We start from the raw sequence: 18,371 nt of genomic DNA on the forward strand, positions 1-18,371 counted from the left end.
CAAAGAGAGCTTGCTGCTGAAAACCGCGCTTGTTCTGGAGGACAGACAATGCATATCAGTGTGTGGGAAAGTGTGCAGCTGGACACTATGTCTATGTGTGTGTGTGTGTGTGTGTGTGTATGTGTGTGTGTGTGTGCGCGCGCGCACGCTGGCAGCTCACACTGTTCTCACCTACACGCTCAGTGCCCATTCCACGCATTCCTCCATCAATGGAGGTCTGTCTCACAGACAGAGGTGTGGTGGACACAGGAAACGGGAGAGAAAGCGGGACGGGCAGAGGGCCTCTGGGATGAAGGAAAAGCTCGTTATAAGAAGGAGAGGCAAAATAACGTTGGATAGAGTTTTAAGAAGAGATACCTTCTGCAAAGTGCCCAGAGACCTTCAGAGGTTCAGCGGGTGTGAAGTCAGTTCAATTGTAGGTATTTTCAATAGATGTCTACACAATTAAGTCTTAACCACCCCGGCTATGAATATAAGCATTTAATTGCTCACTCCTTCAGCATTTTCATTAAGAAAGGGGATATTTTTAACGTTTTTTTCACTACTGATGTGGCACACACCACCAAGCCAGCTGAGCATATTTATCTTGGTCTTCATAGAGCAGCGGTTGAAAAGAGGAATGCGTGCTAGTGCCACTTTAAAGCACTGGCAATATTTATATTCCTACATAAATAAATAAACACCAAAGCCAGACTTTCTGGAAATGCAATAATTCTGGATTTTTATGAATGACTGTATTCATACTCGATCACGATACGACGGTCCAGGTTTTTCCTTGAGCAGCTGTAAGCCCCGCCCATCTGCGCTCCCGTGGAATGTCCTGGCCAGCTGCCCGACTGCTCATTGGCTGGAGCCTGCGCGGGAGGTGGAGCTACAGTGAGCAGCACGAGGGCAGTATAAATACAAGCAGAAAAGCGACTTGTTCAATGATTCCTTCTCAGCTAGTCTGGATACGAGCGAGAACTCGGTGTAGTTTGTCCGAAATTAAAATAAATTGTATTGTCTTTTTTTTGTTTTGTTTAGTTTAAAGACTATTGTTAAATGGCGTCCAAGTTTGACAGCCACTAATAGCCGAACACATACGAGAGAAGATTAAATCTCTGTCTCCTGTGATTTTGTCGGAGCCGCGGGGAACATGGAGAAATTGTGGTCGTTGCTCCTTTTTTCCGCAGCAGCGACATTCAGTCTGGTAAGTTTAGAGCGCCTCGACCCTTCGTCTCGCGGCGCTCCTCCGGTGCCGTGAACGTGCGCGCTCACGCGGTACGCGGCGGCGCGGTGCGCGCTCCTAGCCCGTTCGGAGCCGTGCGCTCGCGCCGCGGTCGTCTTGTCTGCGCGCAGCCTTACAAGTTCGACTACGTGCAATAAAGAGTTAATACCTGTGCTGTGGGTTCGCAGGGATGGTCTGTCTTATCAGAACAGAAGGTGCCGACCTTCTGCCTCTTTAGTGCTTTATTATTGTCTGAATCATATATGATGATCATTATGATCATCATGTCCTGATAATCTTCTGTTAATGTTTTCCTTACAACCACGTGATGATGGGAAAAGGGGCAAAGATGTTGCTGGCAAATAAATGGTGCTTTTCTGAAAATGAACAGGAAGATATTTCTAAATTTAGAAATGAATGTCTGAGATTTTATTGGAGCATAACATGGAACAATGCAGGTTGTGTGTGTTCAGCACTGAAGGGTTTGGGTTCGAATCCTTCAGCTGGTCAAGTACCCTGGATCGAGGTACTTAGGCTGCACCGGTACTGTGTAGATGGAGGAAGACGGAGCTGCTGCCTTTGGACCCAAAAGTTGCAGGTTTGATTCCCACCTCCAGCGGTAGTACCCTTGAGCAAGGTACTTATCCTAAATTGCTCCAGTAAAAATTACCCAGCTGGGTAAATAATTGTAAGTTGCTTTTTAGAAAAGCATCGGATAAATAAATAAAATGTATAGCAGTAGTTTTCTTGGACAAAGGCATTAAGTAAATAAAGTGCCATAATGCGTTTTTGAAACCGAATCTGCAAAATCCCACTTTTATCCTAGGATTTGTGGGGAAAGTCCTGAGCCGTGTGTGTGTGTGAGTGGGTGGGTGGGTACAGGGGAGCAGTGTGTGCTCGCAGTGATGCAATGCTGCAGGTATTACAACACTGCACACCACACTGCAGTTTTCACCACAAGACGGAGAGGGTGGGGTGCGACCGAACCCTTGGAGAAGGCCTTAATTGTGTTATGTGATTAAATGCAGGAATGGCCCGGATCCTGCCTGTTTACACCGGTTTCTCAAGTTTAACAACAAGCCTGTGTATCCCAAAGCTTTCGGTCTTCCAGGCCAGACGGTTACATGCTATCATTTCTCAGCTGATGCTTTTATCCGAAGAAACTTACCGCTTTACCCATTTGTATTGCGCCATGTGTTTAATCAGTGCTTCACTTCTAAATGTTGGCCTGCATACGGACGTACGCACTATGTATATGCGCACACAATATTCAGGAGGTAATTCCTATGCGGGGGTGCGGTGGCACAGCGGGCTTGACCGGGTCCTGGTCTCCGGTGGGTCTGGGGTTCAAGTCCTGCTTGGGGTGCCTTTCGATGGACTGGTGTCCCATCCTGAATGTGTCCCCTCCCCCTCCAGCCTTGCGCCCTGTGTTGCCGGGTTAGGCTCCGGCTCCCCGCGACCCCGTGTGGGACAAGCGGTTTCAGATGATGTGCGTGTACATTTATGCATTTAGCAAGTGCTTTTCTCCAAAGTGATGTACATCTCATAGAAAATACTGTGTGTTCATTACATTAGGAAAAAGAGACATAGCTGCGGATGTCTGCGGATGTGTGCTTCTTAAGTGCATTTAGTTTGTTACTTTCCACCATATGTGCTGCTGTTCATCACACAAGTAGCTGCATAAAACTTTCAGGATATCGACGATTTCTGATCACCTTCCTATTAATTAAAAACTTTTTGTGAGATGCGTGTAAACATTTGCGTCACATTACAAGAGTAGCTGTGTAAAGGCTTATCCGGGCATCGTCTTAAAGTTATGGTGCATGAACATTTACACCTTGAGAGCTCATGGGCGAAGTGAGTCTGGGAGAGGTGACTTTTCAAACCCTTTCTAAATGTGGACAGAGATTCAGCAGTTCTGAGTGACAGGGGGACGTCGTTCCACCACGACGGAGCCGGAACACTCTCTTCCGGTCAATTGGTTAAAAATGTCATTTGGATCGTTTTCAGCGCCACTAAGAATTGTTTTGCCATGCCCTTTGACCCTGCAGGCGAGTGCTGTCTGCCCAGTGGTGTGCGAGTGCCCCGGTGGGGCTCCCACCTGCCCGCCTGGGGTCAGTGCGGTCGTGGACGGCTGCGGCTGCTGCAAGGTCTGCGCGGCGCAGCTGAACCAGGACTGCCACGCCATGCGGCCCTGCGACCACCACAAGGGCCTGGAGTGTAACTACGGCAACGATGTCACTCGCTCCTGGGGCATCTGCAGAGGTATGGAGCAGAGCGTTGACCGAGGGATGTGGCGGGGGGTGGTATATGAGATGTGGAATTGAAATAAAGGTTGTTTTTGCAGGAGAGCATACCGCAGGATACTCGGGTGGATAGGTTGCCAATTGTGTACTTTTACTGAACGCTAAAGACACCCCCACCCACCCATCCATCGCCTAACTTGAGACTAAATATGGCTGGCCGAGCATTTCTGTGTTCTCAAGGTGTTTTGCGTACGGGAAACCGTTCCTAAATTAAGAGGGGGTTGTTTTGAAGAGGAGCGGAATGGACAAACATTTTTAGCAAGTCAGGACTCCTCCGTGGGGCTCAGAATAGAGCATCCTTGGTGAAACCTGATCTGGAGCGGGCCTTCGTCTTACTTCCTCCCGCAAACCGATGCCTCTCCATCATAATATCCGTGCACTAGTATGTGGCGTTTATAGGCAACAAAATGATGACAAACTTATGCTTTCATTAAAGGGACATGGTGTTTTATCCTATTTGTGCAGCTGTGTATTTTGTCATGGGAGTTCAGGGCATGTCTTCCTGCAACAGTGGCAGAGTACGAGGCTTGAACCGTCCATCTTCAGGTTAGAAATCTGTGTTCTTAACTACTACGCCACCTCCCCTAGCCCATGAACTGGTCCTCTTTGTATCTGCAGCTGGATGTTGGATTCTGGTGAGTTCGAAAGACGCGGAAACGATTCCCGAGTCCATTCACGTGATATTTTGGGGCATTTCTGGATTTGGCCTTCAGGAAGGACACGCGGATGTTGTTCCTGTTGTCTTGTTTTCGTGTTCGCCAGAAGTGGTGACCGGTTCAGAATTCCAGTTCGTGGGATTAGGAGATGGAGGGATTTTTATCTTCTCTTCCTCTCCCTCTCCCTCTCCTTGCAGCGAGGCTCGAGGGTCGCACGTGTGAGTACAGCGGGCGGGTGTACCAGAACGGGGAAAGCTTTCAGGCTGGCTGCCAGCACCAGTGCGCCTGCATCGACGGGGCCGTGGGCTGCTCGCCACTTTGCCCCGCCGACATCCCGCTTGCCTCCCCCTCGTGCCCCGTCCCGCGCCTCGTCAAAGTGCCGGGCCGGTGTTGCCCCAGACTTGACTGCCGCAAAGGGACTCTGGCTCTGCCCCCATTACCCTGGGGCCCTCAGCTTTACCCATACAAGCCAGATAAGAACTCGGACAATGAGTTGGTGGCAGTGGGCAAGAAGTGGAACGTGAAGCGTGGGCACAAACACTTGGCTGGTAAGACCTTATCAAGAAGACGACGTTTACGTTGATTCGCTCAGCTGATGCTTTTCTCCAAAGCGACTTACAACGTTAGTCTACCTACTGTTATTTACCCATTTATACAGCTGGGTAATTTTACTGGAGCAATTTACGGTAAGTACCTTGATCAGGGTTACTAGGGCTGGAGGTAGGGATCGTACCTGAAACCTTGGGGTCCGAAGGCAAGAGCTCCAACCCCTACGCTACCCACTGTCCCTTCGCCGTAAAGTGCCTTGATTATCCGCCACGTGCGTTAATGAGCACTTTGCATCCGTCCATAGTTGCCCTCTGGGTTTGTTTGGAACAGATTAAAGCGAAATGAATAAATTGACATTTAGAACCGTGCAAATAATATCAGGTAGCGGTCAACAGGAAGCACAGAGGTTAATCTCACCACCAAGTAGCATTAATGTGGTACCTTTGAGTAAGGTACTTCACCTGAATAGCTCCGGTAAATTGTCCAACTCCTGTAAATAGGTAAAAATGTAGCTCATTTTTTTACAGAAGCTCCAGCTTTATTATTATTATTATTATTATTATTATTATTATTATTATTAATGTTGTCATGTAGTAAATCCTGACCGAATGCTTTGCTTCCCGTTTACCCCCAGCGCTGAGGCAGGATTCTCGGGAATGCGTTGTCCAAACTACAGACTGGTCCTTGTGCTCTCGCACCTGTGGCATGGGCGTGTCCACCCGAGTGACCAACGACAACGCCAGGTGCAAACTGGTGAAGGAGACGCGCCTGTGCAACATCCGACCCTGCAGCTCTGTGGCTTTTCCGCTCAAGGTTGGTCATTTAAACCCCAAACTAACCCTGCTTCCACGGACTCAGCTCAGCTCAGCGCGATGTGCGATAGACAGATCCTTCCATCCCGCCCCACGCTATCGGATCTGCTCGAGGTATGGCGCGTAACCCCTAACGGCCCCGAATCCATGCTGTGCTCAGAGTAGATGATGTATGTTTAAGTACGGTGTATAGAGTGTAGGTACAGTGGATGAGCTCTGGACCCCCCCAGCGTGTGACTGAGCAGGCAGGTGGAGTGGGAAAAGGTGGAAATCATAACCACGTCACATCCGTGTGTCTGATGGGAACTTTTTAAGGAAGAATCCAGTGTCTTTTTTTTTTTTTTTTTTTTTTTTTTTTTTTTTTTTGTTATGTAATTTCTCTCCATGTAGAGATGATGTGCAGCAGATAATGATCCACTGACTTTCATCTGCTTGACTTGATGAATCATTAATGGACTGAGTATTCCGGCTCTTATAATCACCGGTGACCCTGTTATTTTTCCCATAGTGTCCAGTGCTTCCCTGATATTAACAGCATTATCAGCATTTCCGTCTTAAAGTAGCAGATGGTGTAGCGGGTCTTGAGTCGAAGGACTGGGGTTCAAACCTTTGGGACAAACCTGTAGTACCTGTGACCAATGTATTTACCCTGAACTGATGTGGTAAGGGGGGGTGCGGTGGCACGGTGGGTTCGACCGGGTCTGGGGTTCGAGTCCCGCTTGGGGTGCCTTGCAGTGGACTGGCGTCCCATCCTGGGTGTGTCCCCTCCCCCTCCAGCCTTATGCCCTGTGTTGCTGGGTTAGGCTCCATCTCCGCATGGGACAAGCGGTTTAAGATGGTGTGTGTGATATGGTAAGAATTACCCAGCTCTCTAAAGGGGTAACCTGCTGTACATTTCTTGGAATTAAAACCTAACATTGCAAGTCATGATGGACAAAGGTGTCAGCTAATTGAACGGATGCAACGCAGGGGGTAAAATGTGCGCGCCAGTCTTAAGACTACCGTCTCCGCACGCTTCTTAGTCATTGAGCTGACGTTACGTTTCCATGTCCTAATGATTCGTTGGCCAGCAGACACTTTTGTCCCCCCCAAAAAAAACTTGCATTTGATCCATTTATACAGCTACAAAGTATTTTCTTGGCGCTATAACCTTTCGCAAGGGTACTACAGCAGGAGCAGAAAGTGCTGCTTGAACTGGAAATCGGCGTGTCGCAGGTCTGTGTCCTTAACCGCTGTATGGCTCCTGAGTAGCTCTTGCCTAGTTTTATCATCCTTGTTCAATATCCCATCTTACCCCCTACTTCTCTCTCTCTCTCTTTCGCTCTCTAGAAAGGGAAGAAGTGCTCTCGCACCCACAAGCCCTCCGAGCCGCTGCGCCTGTCCTACGCCGGTTGTCGCAGCGCCCGCTTCTACCGGCCCAACTACTGCGGACTGTGCGTGGACGGCCGCTGCTGCTCACCGTGGCGCACGCGCAACCTGGCGGTGCTTTTCGTGTGCCCCGATGGAGATCGCTTTGAGCGGACCGTCATGTTCGTGCGCTCCTGCAAGTGCGGCGACGAGTGCGGGCATCTCAACGAGGCTGCCCTCACGCCCCAGCGCTGGCTCTACGGCGACACGCACAAGTTCATCGACTAGCGATCCCTCCGCCTTAGAACTGACATAGCTCGTGAAGAAAGAACTGGTTTTGTGTAGACTTAGATGAATCATTTTAGTTAATGTGGCTAAAGTGAAAACGGGGATTCGTTTCGTTTGACGGGAGCGACCGATGTATCCGGGACAATGACCTGCAGTCCTGCAGTGTACACAGGACATGTGTTCTAAAGCCTAATGGGACAGCAGAACGTCTGTTTTAGGGAACTGTTCAGAACTCAGGGTCATTTTGATTTGAACAGCAGCAAAAAAACTGATACGAAGCAGGCCGGGAACATGGGAAATCGGACAACGTGCTGACCCAAAGGACTAAGTGTGGTCGGTTAAAGACTCAGTAAGACGTTAAGGGATTCGTCTGTATTAGGACTAAGTGTAAGGGAGAGCGTGACAAAGCTCATGGAAAAGTAAAGAGACACACCCGTGTGGGCTGGTTGGATTAAGAGGAACCGCTCGTCCATCGATGATGGGCCATGTTTGCTCTTGCGCTCTTTAGGCCTGACCGTGAACTGGGACTCTACCAAGCGTCTATATGGACAAAAGCCCACTGGTATTGTGAGGTGTGGAGATGTTCAGGACACTAAGAGGAGGTGGAATATTGGCCTCAACAGGGAGACAAATGAGTTAGAGCTTGGAATGGTGCATTTCATGGTTCTTACACAATGCCTGGTGTAGTGATGCACTAGTGACATGCTAGTGCCTTTTGTGGGGGCTGAAGGCCATGAAACAAAGGTAATGGCAAAGGGCCCTCTGCAGTGTAAAAATCGAGCAGATGTGGGAAACCTGTCCCACCCCGTTCTTGTCTGCAGTCTAGGAATGAAGGCACAGTCCCTCCTTTAGCAGACATTTTGGAATCGCTCTGCATCACAGTTCTGTTTTTGTAAGGTTGTTCGTGTTAACATTTGCCTGTAGTGGCTTGTAGACAGTGGCAATTTAGAAAAATGCTGATTGCAGAAAATGCCACCTCTTTATGCATTTACCTTCCGTCGGTTTTTCTGGAACACGAGTTTTAGAAAATGCATAATTTTTGCACGAGTCTTACAGGTCTTATGCTTTTAAAATTTGCTGTGCTGCAGCAGCAAGTTATGAACTTTCTTCTATGGCTTCTTTTTGGGAGCTACCTTTTTTTTTATCACATTCAGCTGACATTTGTAACAAATGTTCTAAGTTTGTGTTCACTTTTCAACCATTTACTCTGTGCTTATTTCACAGCGGTTTGTAGTTCAGCCCGTGCACTGTTGTTTAGGACAGTCTTGAGTAGGATTCGCACTCCACCGCACTGGGTTTGGCAGCTATGCATTATTTGTATCTTTACGCATCTTTATGCATCAAACTGCTTCTGGGAACAGCGGTTCAGTAATTGGATAAGAGAATTTATATGAACATTTAATCAGGGTTTATTCCAGCCTATTGAACAGTTTCAGCTTGTACCAAACGAAGTGTAAAACCTGAGTTTGAGCAGTGTCTAATAAAGAACACCAAAGTGGGGAAAAAATGTCCTTTGCCTCCTGCTGGGCCACTATTCCGGTGACTTGCCCTTTAAAATTTTTGAAAAAGAAGATACAAAGTCATCAACAAAAGTCATACCCCATTTGGTCTACTTCATCTGGTCATATTGCCTGACATTATTTGAAGCGACATCCATTTTTACTCACTTGTACAGCAACAAGTTTAACTAGAACATGTTTCAAATCCTGCTGGAGACTGCTTCACAATACTGCTGATCTCAGGCTATTTATGGTATTTGCCAGGAACTGGATTTTCCCCTCACCTTTTGATTCCAAACAAGACATTTCATCCCAGGATTTTAAATTTTATAAAGCATGAAAAGCTTTATGCTGAGAACCCTAGATTTTCCCCAATTCAAAACCTTAGCCATGTACACTACCACATGCAGCAAGCAATGTGGAATGTTTTAATAGAGAAGTCAGAGAACCCTGTCTTAGTATTCAGTGAAATCCGGTAAAACACTTCCCATGCACCAATAAATAGAATACAGTGAACTGATGTATAAAAAAGTTTTAATTCCATTAACCAAAAATCCACAATGAACAAGGAAAATTAAAACTGGGAACCCCTGTAAGATACAATAAAATGAACAAATTACAGATCAGGATGTCAGGTGTGGGGTATTTAAAAATAAAGTTTAAGGTCTTTACCATTACCACTTGATCTTTAAAAAAAGAAAAAAAAAGGAAGGGGTCACTGGGGCAGTCTGCTGGTCTGGAGAGCTTTATCTGGACTGTTCAACTGCAGAAAACAGGAGAAAAGTGCATCAGGTCACAGGACTGTGGCAGAAATTCTTTCCCTTCAGATGTGGGGGGGGTCTCTACAGTGGAGTCACTGACAGCTCATCACAGGAAATGGTGTCTACTTAGCTGGCAGACTGTTCAGGATTTTATTTTCACACTACATGTAGTCATACAGCAGCAGCCAAAAAAAAAAAAAGCCAACAAAACCTATTTAAGCACAGGAATGACAAACTGCTTTATTAAAACTGTTCATGTGCATTTATGCTAATACAGTGATGTGAAAAGCACCCAATCTGTGTTGTACATTTTTATTTCTGTGGACAGAACTAACACTCATCCAGTCACTCAGACTTGAGTATGTGACTAACCTAACATGACAATGCTTTGCTTTTCACCGCTTACCAAAAATTAATCCACATTCAGAAGCCATGAGATAAATGGTAAGGGAGTCCCATGATTCAGGAGTTTGTAGAATCTGCTTTCTGTATGAGCTCATCAGTCTTTTATATAGCAGTGAAGGACTCAGACTATCACCACTATCATTAGACTCTGAGCTCCTCAGAAAACTGCTTCAGCTCATTATACTGCAGCATCTCAAAGTGTGGATGTTGACTTATGTTCCAAAACCTTGATTCTTTCCTGTTCGTGCCATTCCATCACATATTTGCATGTGTGCTAAGGATCATTGCTCTGTTGAATGATCCATATGACACGATTTGTCAGATAGATAGCCTTAACATTTCCTCTAGAATACTATGGTACAGAGAATTCATGATGGACTCAAAGAGAATGAGGCATTCGCAGTCGGCCCAAAAATCATCAACTCCTCACCATGCTTGACAGTTGGTGTAAGGTTGAGCTGATATGTGGAGTTTAGTTTCTAAACATCTCCATTTTGGCATCAGCTGTTCAAAAAACAACATTCCAGGAGTCTGGGAGTTCAGTCAGGCACAATTTGGAAAAACTTAGTGCTGCTAGGTTCATTTCGGAAAGAAATGGTTTTCAACTGGTTTTACTTCCATGAAAGCCCTATGCGTTAATTTTTCCCAACGGCAGAGTCAGGAACACTGATATTTACCATGTTGACAGAGGCCTATAGATCCCTGAATGTAGCACCTACAGTCTTGAGTCTTGCCATAATACAAAAATCTAATCTATATAATGCATATGTTTACTTTCATCTCCACTTAAATTTGACTCAGTGGCACTGAAACAAGCATTATACCTGAAGTACTTGGTGATAATTGATTTAAACTTTCATTAGGTTTAATATATGTTAGTGTTTTATACAAGAAACAGGTTAACATGCACATGCTGTAGCCTAAAGACAAATTACACTGATGCAAACAAAAACATGGCCCCTAGTTGTCAATTCACTGTAAAATTAAAGCCAAGCGACTTGAGAAACCATGTCATTACATACATTAGATATGTGCACAAATCAAAAGTCCATGTTAAACAATTTCTTGCATATTGTCTATTTTTGAAACCGCAACATGGATAACATCTGTTAAACTAAGGAAATATTCAAACTACATTGAAACATGCAAGTCTAAATTGTAAATGATCATGTCAAAAATAACAATTGAGTTGTCCGTCATGACACCATGTTGCTGCAACATGTTCACATGGTCAGCAGCTCAGTGTTGTCTTGCCAAGCCACAACTAAATTACATATAACGTGCATGCACACACACAAAAAGCAAAACACTGCACACTGTATGCAAGATTGCTCAATATATACACTGATCTTTAACTGCCTTGAATGTACTCCACTTTTAGATTTTTGCCAATTTTCACATGCCCTGTTCAATTTTTATTTAAGGACTCCATATTGTTTGGAAATTGCTTTATAATTGTCCAGACTAATGAACAGAAGCAACTGCCTGTGGAGATCAGAGATAGTTTGTCCTTGGCAAAATGTCAAAGTTCTGTCAGTTTCTCCTTTTCTGTTATACATGATCACATTTCCTGATAAGCTGATGCTATGCACTTGAATAGCATCACTTTGTGTTAAACTGCCACCTTAACTGATACGGAAGCAGTGAAGGTGAATTCACACATTGTTTCTGGATGTTCACCTTTTTAATGAATGAGATGTATCGTCTCACATCAGATTTATGCAACTGTAAAACCACAGAAATGAAACGTGTCCTTTTTCACATCACTGTAAATGCTTTATCATTTATTAAAATTCATTAACAATTTCATGAGTAATAGTGAATAACAAACCAAACGGGCCAAAGGTGTTCATTCTAATCACTCAAATTAAATCACCTTTGCATTTTAAGAGGTAGAACATCAAGGCAAGTTTATTTTTGTCACCGTGAGAATAGCGACATTTTGCAGCACACAAGTTATTGAAAATCAACTGAAAGGCATGAAGACCATGACTGAACTACAGAGACAATAGTGCCATGGTTACAAAACCGCCCTTGTGACTAAAAGGCTGCAATACAATTCAGTGCCAATCAGTTACACAAAAAAACACAAGCAACTTATTTTACACTAATTCAGTAAATACCCAGCTGTAAAAGCTGCATGCCTCCAATTGCTTTGTTGGGACAACATCTGGATATAGTGCACATAATTTGATCACTTCAAAGTCTGGTGTTATTGACTAAAGTGCTGCCAAAGACAAATTCAGCCAAAGGTTACTCCTTGTTAAAGATCATATATTTGGGTACCTCAGAATTAAAGTCAAATGAATTAGTTGAACCAAAGCAAATGCTGTTCATGACGGATTTTAAAAGTTACCAAAATATAGTACTTACTGTAGGTTGAGATGTCAATCTCCTCAGGAAGCTCAGCCACATTGACTTCAAACCGATCTTGGACGTCATTTAAGGTCTTGGCATCCGTTTCATCTGATACAAAGGTTATGGCCAGGCCCTTCGTTCCAAACCTGCCAGCACGGGCGACCTGTTCCAGGGCAGAAAGAACAGTGTCACGAATACCCATCAGACACAAAAGGGCTTGTAGTTGCACCTCCACAGCCCTCTCATGCATGTCACAAACCTCCCTCTAAGCAACTTGTCTCACCCTATGCAGATAGGTGTCCGAATCCTCAGGCATGTCATAATTGAAGACTATGTTGACTCTCTCAATATCCATCCCACGACCAAACAAGTTGGTAGCCACCAGAATCCGCCGTTGGAAATCCTTGAACTGTTGGTACCGGGACAGCCTGAGAAGCAAAACCCCATTGAGTCAAGTGCTCTATTACAGCACCCCTTTTCCACAGATGTTCCCATTAAGAGACCCTCATGAACTCACCTCTCCTCCTGAGCCATGCCTCTATGGATGGCAATAGCTGGGAAGTTCTGCTCAACCAGCAACTGAGACAGCGCCACACACCTCTGAACCGACTTCACAAAAATGACCACCTGAATACAAGCAAAACCAGCCATCAATGCATCCTACTTTTAAGCAGAGCACTCATTTCCCTAATGAATTGGATATATTGCACCAGTTCTCTCTATCATTAGAGTAATGCTTATGTGCCAACAGGTCAAAAGAATTCATTATCACACAGACTGCAATAATGCAATTAAGGGAAGGGTATGACCAAAAACCTGAATAAACATGGCTGCCCAGAAATTGAGCTGGATCTCTGAATACAACCACAACAGGACATTACCTACATAATGGGGAAAGATTCTAATTATACTGGACAGGTGGTAGCACTGTGGTTAAAACAGCTGCTTTGTCCTAACGTAATGCACAAATATTTCTCAGATGTACATTGCTATGCACAAAATTTTCTGCTAAATAAATAAATGTAAAATCATTCATTTGCTCCATTAATTCATAACAGCAAACCAGACCTGTTCACTGGAATCTGAAAGTTCAAACCTATTTTCAAGCCTTTATTTTGCACCTAATTATGATCCCGAAGAGCAAGTTCAAAGGCAGCAGTCGGGGTACCTGATTGAACTCCAGAACATCCAGCAGGTCAAAGAGCTTGCGATTCTTCTCACTGTCCTTGAGCTTGCAGTAGTACTGTTGCAGGCCATGAAGGGTCAGCTTAGTCTCATCATCCACAAAGACCTCCATGGGCTGAAGGACAAAAAACACCAAAACAACTGGCATTAAGCATTACCTTTGTGGAACTGTGTTATTAAAAGCCTTTATTTAGATGACTCCTTCATTCAATGCAACTTAAAATATAAGAAAAACAACTTTATAGTGAATTCCTCAATTACACAGCATGGTTATTACTGCATCAATTCAGAAGTACCTCGACCAAGGTACAGGAGCAGGAGTGAGACGTGAACCAGGGACCTTCTGACTGCAAGGCAACAGCCCTGACTGCTATGTATCCTGCTGCCCAGCAAAGGAGCAAAAGTTTCCATTAGCTGAGAGATTACTCATCAGCTGAGGAAAAGTCGATATTTAAGTTAAATTTCTCTCACCTGAAACCCACAACATACACAGTGTAGAGACCTGCAAGATGTGGTTAAACGAGACTTACATCCTGCATGAACTTGCGGCACACTGGTCGGATCTCCTTGCTGAGAGTGGCACTGAACATCATGCATTGCTTCTCATGGGGTGTCAGTCGAAAGATGTCCTGTACGTCACGCCTCATGTCTGTGAAGAGGAGCCGGTGAAGATATCACAGCAGTGTAGGAAAGAACGTCACACATACACTGAGAACAGCCCTCGAGGACAAACTGACCCAGCTGTTCAAGCATCTTGTCACACTCATCCAGGACAAAGTGCTTGACATTCTTGAGGTTAAGGGTCTTGTTGCGGATGAGTGCAAGGATGCGCCCAGGCGTTCCCACCACGATGTGGGGGCAGTTTTTCTTCAGAACCTCCTCATCCTTCTTAATGGAGAGCCCACCGAAGAACACAGCCACCTTGACTGTGGGCATGTACTTTGAGAAGCGCTCATATTCCTTGCTGATCTGGAAGGCCAGCTCACGTGTGTGGCACATCACCAACACGGAAACCTGCAGGAAATTATGGTATCCTTTCATTAACAAAGCAGAATTTCCAGAAAAATAAGAAACTATTCTAATTCAGCACATACTGATAAGTCACATGAACAGCATGCTGCGAGAAGCCAAATCAGAACTCAGAGGCAGAGAATTACATCTCTTGAACATGTTTCCTTCAGCTACTTTATTTTATTTGTAGCCAGTAAGCAATTTAACACCATATTCTGTAGAGTTTAGAGGTGGTATGTCACAAAGAGCACACTGTGTGTCTCTGAAACTAGGCGTCCATGCCATTATAGAGCCAAGTGACAATCAAGTACATATTTACATCTTCTCCGAGATGTATGTCGCTTTGGAGAAAAGCATCTGCTAAATGAATAAATGTAATGTAAATATTGACATCTATTCACTGAGCTGACACTTTGTTCCAAAGAAACTTACAGGTCTACTACAACTAATGTACCTAGAATTATTTACCCATTTATACAGCTGGGTAATTTTACTCACGCAAAATAAGGTCAGTACCTTCCTCAAGGGCACTACAGATAGAGGTGAGATTTGAACTTGTGACCTTCAGATCTAAAGGCAGCTGTTCCATCCACTACAAGACCAGCTGTCCCCAGTTTCTAAATACTTCTACAATTAAAATTAAGATACTCCTCTAACAGCTCCCATTTTCATTAAACCACAATTTCTTCCACTATTAGTGCACAACTGATTTAAGGTTAAAATAAATCTTAGAATATGAATCACTAGCCTTGGCTTAACTACTACAGCAGTATTGCTAGGACCCTGAAACATTCCTCTTGCTTGTGGGACCAAATGTTTTCAAGTGAATATTAAAAACGTGCAGATGGCATTTACATTTTTCTATTTCCCAAAAAAAAGAAAGATTTATAAGCAATTCAAAAGGTTTGTTGCTCAGTCCATTACAAAGTACAAAACAGAGACCTGTTTTAGTTGGTTAAGTCACCAGTAATTAATTATAGAACTACAACATGCCACACAATTAAAACATACACCCCCAAAATAAATACTATACAACATTTTACAGAAGAGCTCATTGTAAAACATATGTGCAAAGTGCTCACCTGGCCATCCACTGGCTCAATCTGCTGCAGGGTGGCCAAAACAAACACAGCCGTCTTACCCATGCCAGACTTAGCCTGACACAGGATATCCATTCCTAGGATGGCCTGGGGAATGCACTCGTGTTGGACTGGAAGAAACCACACAAAAATCAAAGGGTAACAGATGTGCATTTCCAAACGCCAAGCACACTGAAATTGGTATTTTCCTGCAGGAAAACTTCCAATCAAAATATTCTCCACATCTTATTATAAAACATACAGCCCCCACCCACATGGCAGTGCCAATATCCTCCCTTACCTTCAGATGGATGCTCAAAACCACAGTCCACAATGGCACGGAGGAGCTCAGGTTTGAGAAGGAAATCTCTGAAGCCAGAGCTGTGGATGGAGACGTAGGAGCCCTTCACCTCTTTCTTCCCCGCAGGGACTGCACTCTCTGGGGCTGCCTGTGGCTCCTCATCCTCCTCGTAGTCCAGCAGCTCATTGTCAACATCATTCTCAGCCATGCTGGAGGGAGAGACAGACACTGATTAACACCAGCCAAATACCCCTGAACACAGGGAGGCTCTGACTACACACCACTACTTGACAGGTTACTGGAGCTTCTAATAAAAGTCAGAAGGTTGTACAGCCACTACCAATGGTGGCTTTAAAATGAAAAGATGCTGGATAGAACCCCACTCCTGCTGTACTATTTACAGTATTTACCATGAATGGACACAATAAAAACACCCAGCTAAACAAATAGGTATAAGTTGAACATTTATAACCGATTCCACTTAAGTTATGACAGTTAAACGTTCATAAAGTATTTTTTGGTATTCATTCGTGACTATGAATCCTGGTTCTTGGGACCCAGACAATTAAGAAATGTTGAGATTTTGGTTTAAGAAGTTTACTGCACTTCTACATGTTAACCTTCCACTCTGACCCACACCAGTGGTCTTGCAGCCACAGTGGGGCCAAACCTTCAGCAATCCACCCAGTTCTGGGAAGCACTTTTTGGCACAGTATCTCATAACATCCCACACATCTGAAGTGCAAGGACATAAATGGCTCCATGATATACTAGAGAGCTAAGAAGATGTGTGAAAAGGGGGGGATAGAAGAAAGAGTACAAGGAAACAGGTTCAGAAAGGATGCAGAATGAACAGGAAAACATAAGGTTTGTGAGATGCCACAGGTCGTAAGTAGTAGTAATGACAACCAATCACCCACCACTACTTAAGATACCGAAGAGCCCACTTTTCGGCGTAGTTTCTCAAATACGATAAATACGTGACGACTGACTGAGTATTAGTATAAATTTACTAAATGTCCCTTGACACAAAACAGTTTTTACACGCAACCGTAACAGTAGCTTCACCAAAGACACTTGGTCTTCGTCGCCGCCTCACTAACTACTCGCCAGCGCGGCGACAAACCGGAACTTCCTGCCCTCGCGCGAGCAGCCGGTTCCTTCGCGGCCGCGTCAGCCGGATAACTACACAGGAAACAAAATAGCTTGTGTACTTGCATTCAAAATGATCCCGCCATAAGCGTCGAACATCAGGGTAATTTCATACTTTTAGACGGATTCCCAGGAAAGTGGCTAGAAGCGCGAGTTAATTAAGCGCACGCGGTGGGTCTGCAGATATTAATCATGACATGAGGCATTGTTCACATATCGCTAGCAACAGAAGCTAACGCCGAGGACGCCCAATTTCTTACATAAAACGCTAATTATAAAAGAAAAGGAACAATCAGACCACTCTACTAAGCGATTGGTACTTGTTTTGCCATTTTTAAAAAATTACAAACTCGTCCCAACCCAGCAGGAAAAAAAAATAAATAACTGAACGTTATCACTGGTACCTTGCGGCGACGATTCAAACAAGCTCCCAGTATCTCTACTACAGCTCACATGGGCAGGACTAGTTTATACTACTTTCCGGAATTACAGCGTCCAAAAATGAAGGAACACCATTGGATAATACAAATGTCAATCTCAATGACGTTTTTAAGCTCTTTGTTATGACTGGCCTATTTGCATGCCAGTTACTATGAGCGGGTTATCAAAGTAGGAGGGGCCTTATTGCCCGCTCGGAAGTTCTACTAACGAAGAGTGTGACGTCATGTTCTAGGGACGTCACACGGATCGTTCCCAGCAACATTCTCTAAACATTATAATATGTAACATATTTATAACGTATAGAATTTTAAAATTGCTTACATGCTTTCAATTTAAAATATAAAGCAAGAATGAAGAATTTACAAATCAATGGAAAGTGCTTATGTTATGGGTTTCACAACCCTTTCAATAGGTTCAGCTCATAAATATGAGTCATATTGTCCTTCATTGACATTGTGCCTCTGTTTGCATTATTTAGTGTTGCATTTTAGACACAGGTGTGTGTGTCCGCCAACCGCTCGAGCACAGCGAGAGGTTGTTGTCTGTGCACCTGGCGCACAGCTTAGATACTCGACTTTACTATTTGTGTATGTGTGTGTACACTATTTGTGTACAGACCCAGAGGGAGTGGGTGGTTAAATAGGCTTTCAGGTTTACATTGTCCACAATGTCTGCAGTGCCTGGGGGGGTGAGAGGCTCTGAGGGGTTTTTTTGTGCTTTACATGATGGGTCCCAACATGACAGGAGAAGAGTCCAGGAAAGCTGAACTGGGATCCACAAACAGTCTCTTTACATATATAAAAGGTTGTAGTATACTGTAGTGTACCACACAGGTATTAGATAGATAGATAGATAGATAGATAGATAGATAGATGACATGCATGATGCCGAGTCGTAGCCGACCCATAGCGACCACTCGCGTGGTGTCCAAGGCAAGTCAAGGGAGGAACAGAGGTGGGTTGCCAGGTCCTTCCTCTGCATGGTGGGGCAGGCAAATACAGGGAGAAAGACATG

General features: G+C 44.5%; 2 protein-coding genes across 3 annotated transcripts; one reads left to right on the forward strand and one right to left on the reverse strand.

Annotated features, from left to right (window-relative positions):
* Nucleotides 1-945: 945 nt before the first annotated feature.
* Nucleotides 946-8,678, forward strand: LOC108940132 (protein CYR61-like). 2 transcript variants are annotated; one of them, XM_018762064.2, is made up of 5 exons: nt 946-1,189; nt 3,259-3,472; nt 4,367-4,717; nt 5,353-5,644; nt 6,860-8,678. In XM_018762064.2, exons 1-5 carry the CDS (start codon nt 1,136-1,138, stop codon nt 7,191-7,193), a joined length of 1,245 nt encoding a protein of 414 aa, XP_018617580.2. In that variant the 5' UTR covers nt 946-1,135; the 3' UTR covers nt 7,194-8,678. The 2 variants fall into 2 exon arrangements, with proteins under 2 accessions (XP_018617580.2, XP_018617581.2); XM_018762065.2 differs by having other exon boundaries at nt 5,353-5,531.
* A 595-nt stretch (nt 8,679-9,273) lies between these two features.
* LOC108940131 (ATP-dependent RNA helicase DDX39A-like) lies at nt 9,274-17,397 on the reverse strand. The gene is made up of 10 exons (XM_018762063.2): nt 17,321-17,397; nt 15,765-15,973; nt 15,467-15,594; nt 14,111-14,387; nt 13,904-14,022; nt 13,357-13,488; nt 12,706-12,815; nt 12,472-12,616; nt 12,204-12,351; nt 9,274-9,427 (listed from the first exon to the last, which is right to left on the reverse strand). Exons 2-10 carry the CDS (start codon nt 15,970-15,972, stop codon nt 9,411-9,413), a joined length of 1,284 nt encoding a protein of 427 aa, XP_018617579.1. The 5' UTR covers nt 15,973; nt 17,321-17,397; the 3' UTR covers nt 9,274-9,410.
* Nucleotides 17,398-18,371: the final 974 nt, after the last annotated feature.

The sequence above is a fragment of the Scleropages formosus genome, chromosome 20 (genome assembly GCF_900964775.1).
Source record: "Scleropages formosus chromosome 20, fSclFor1.1, whole genome shotgun sequence".
Lineage (NCBI taxonomy): Eukaryota > Metazoa > Chordata > Actinopteri > Osteoglossiformes > Osteoglossidae > Scleropages > Scleropages formosus.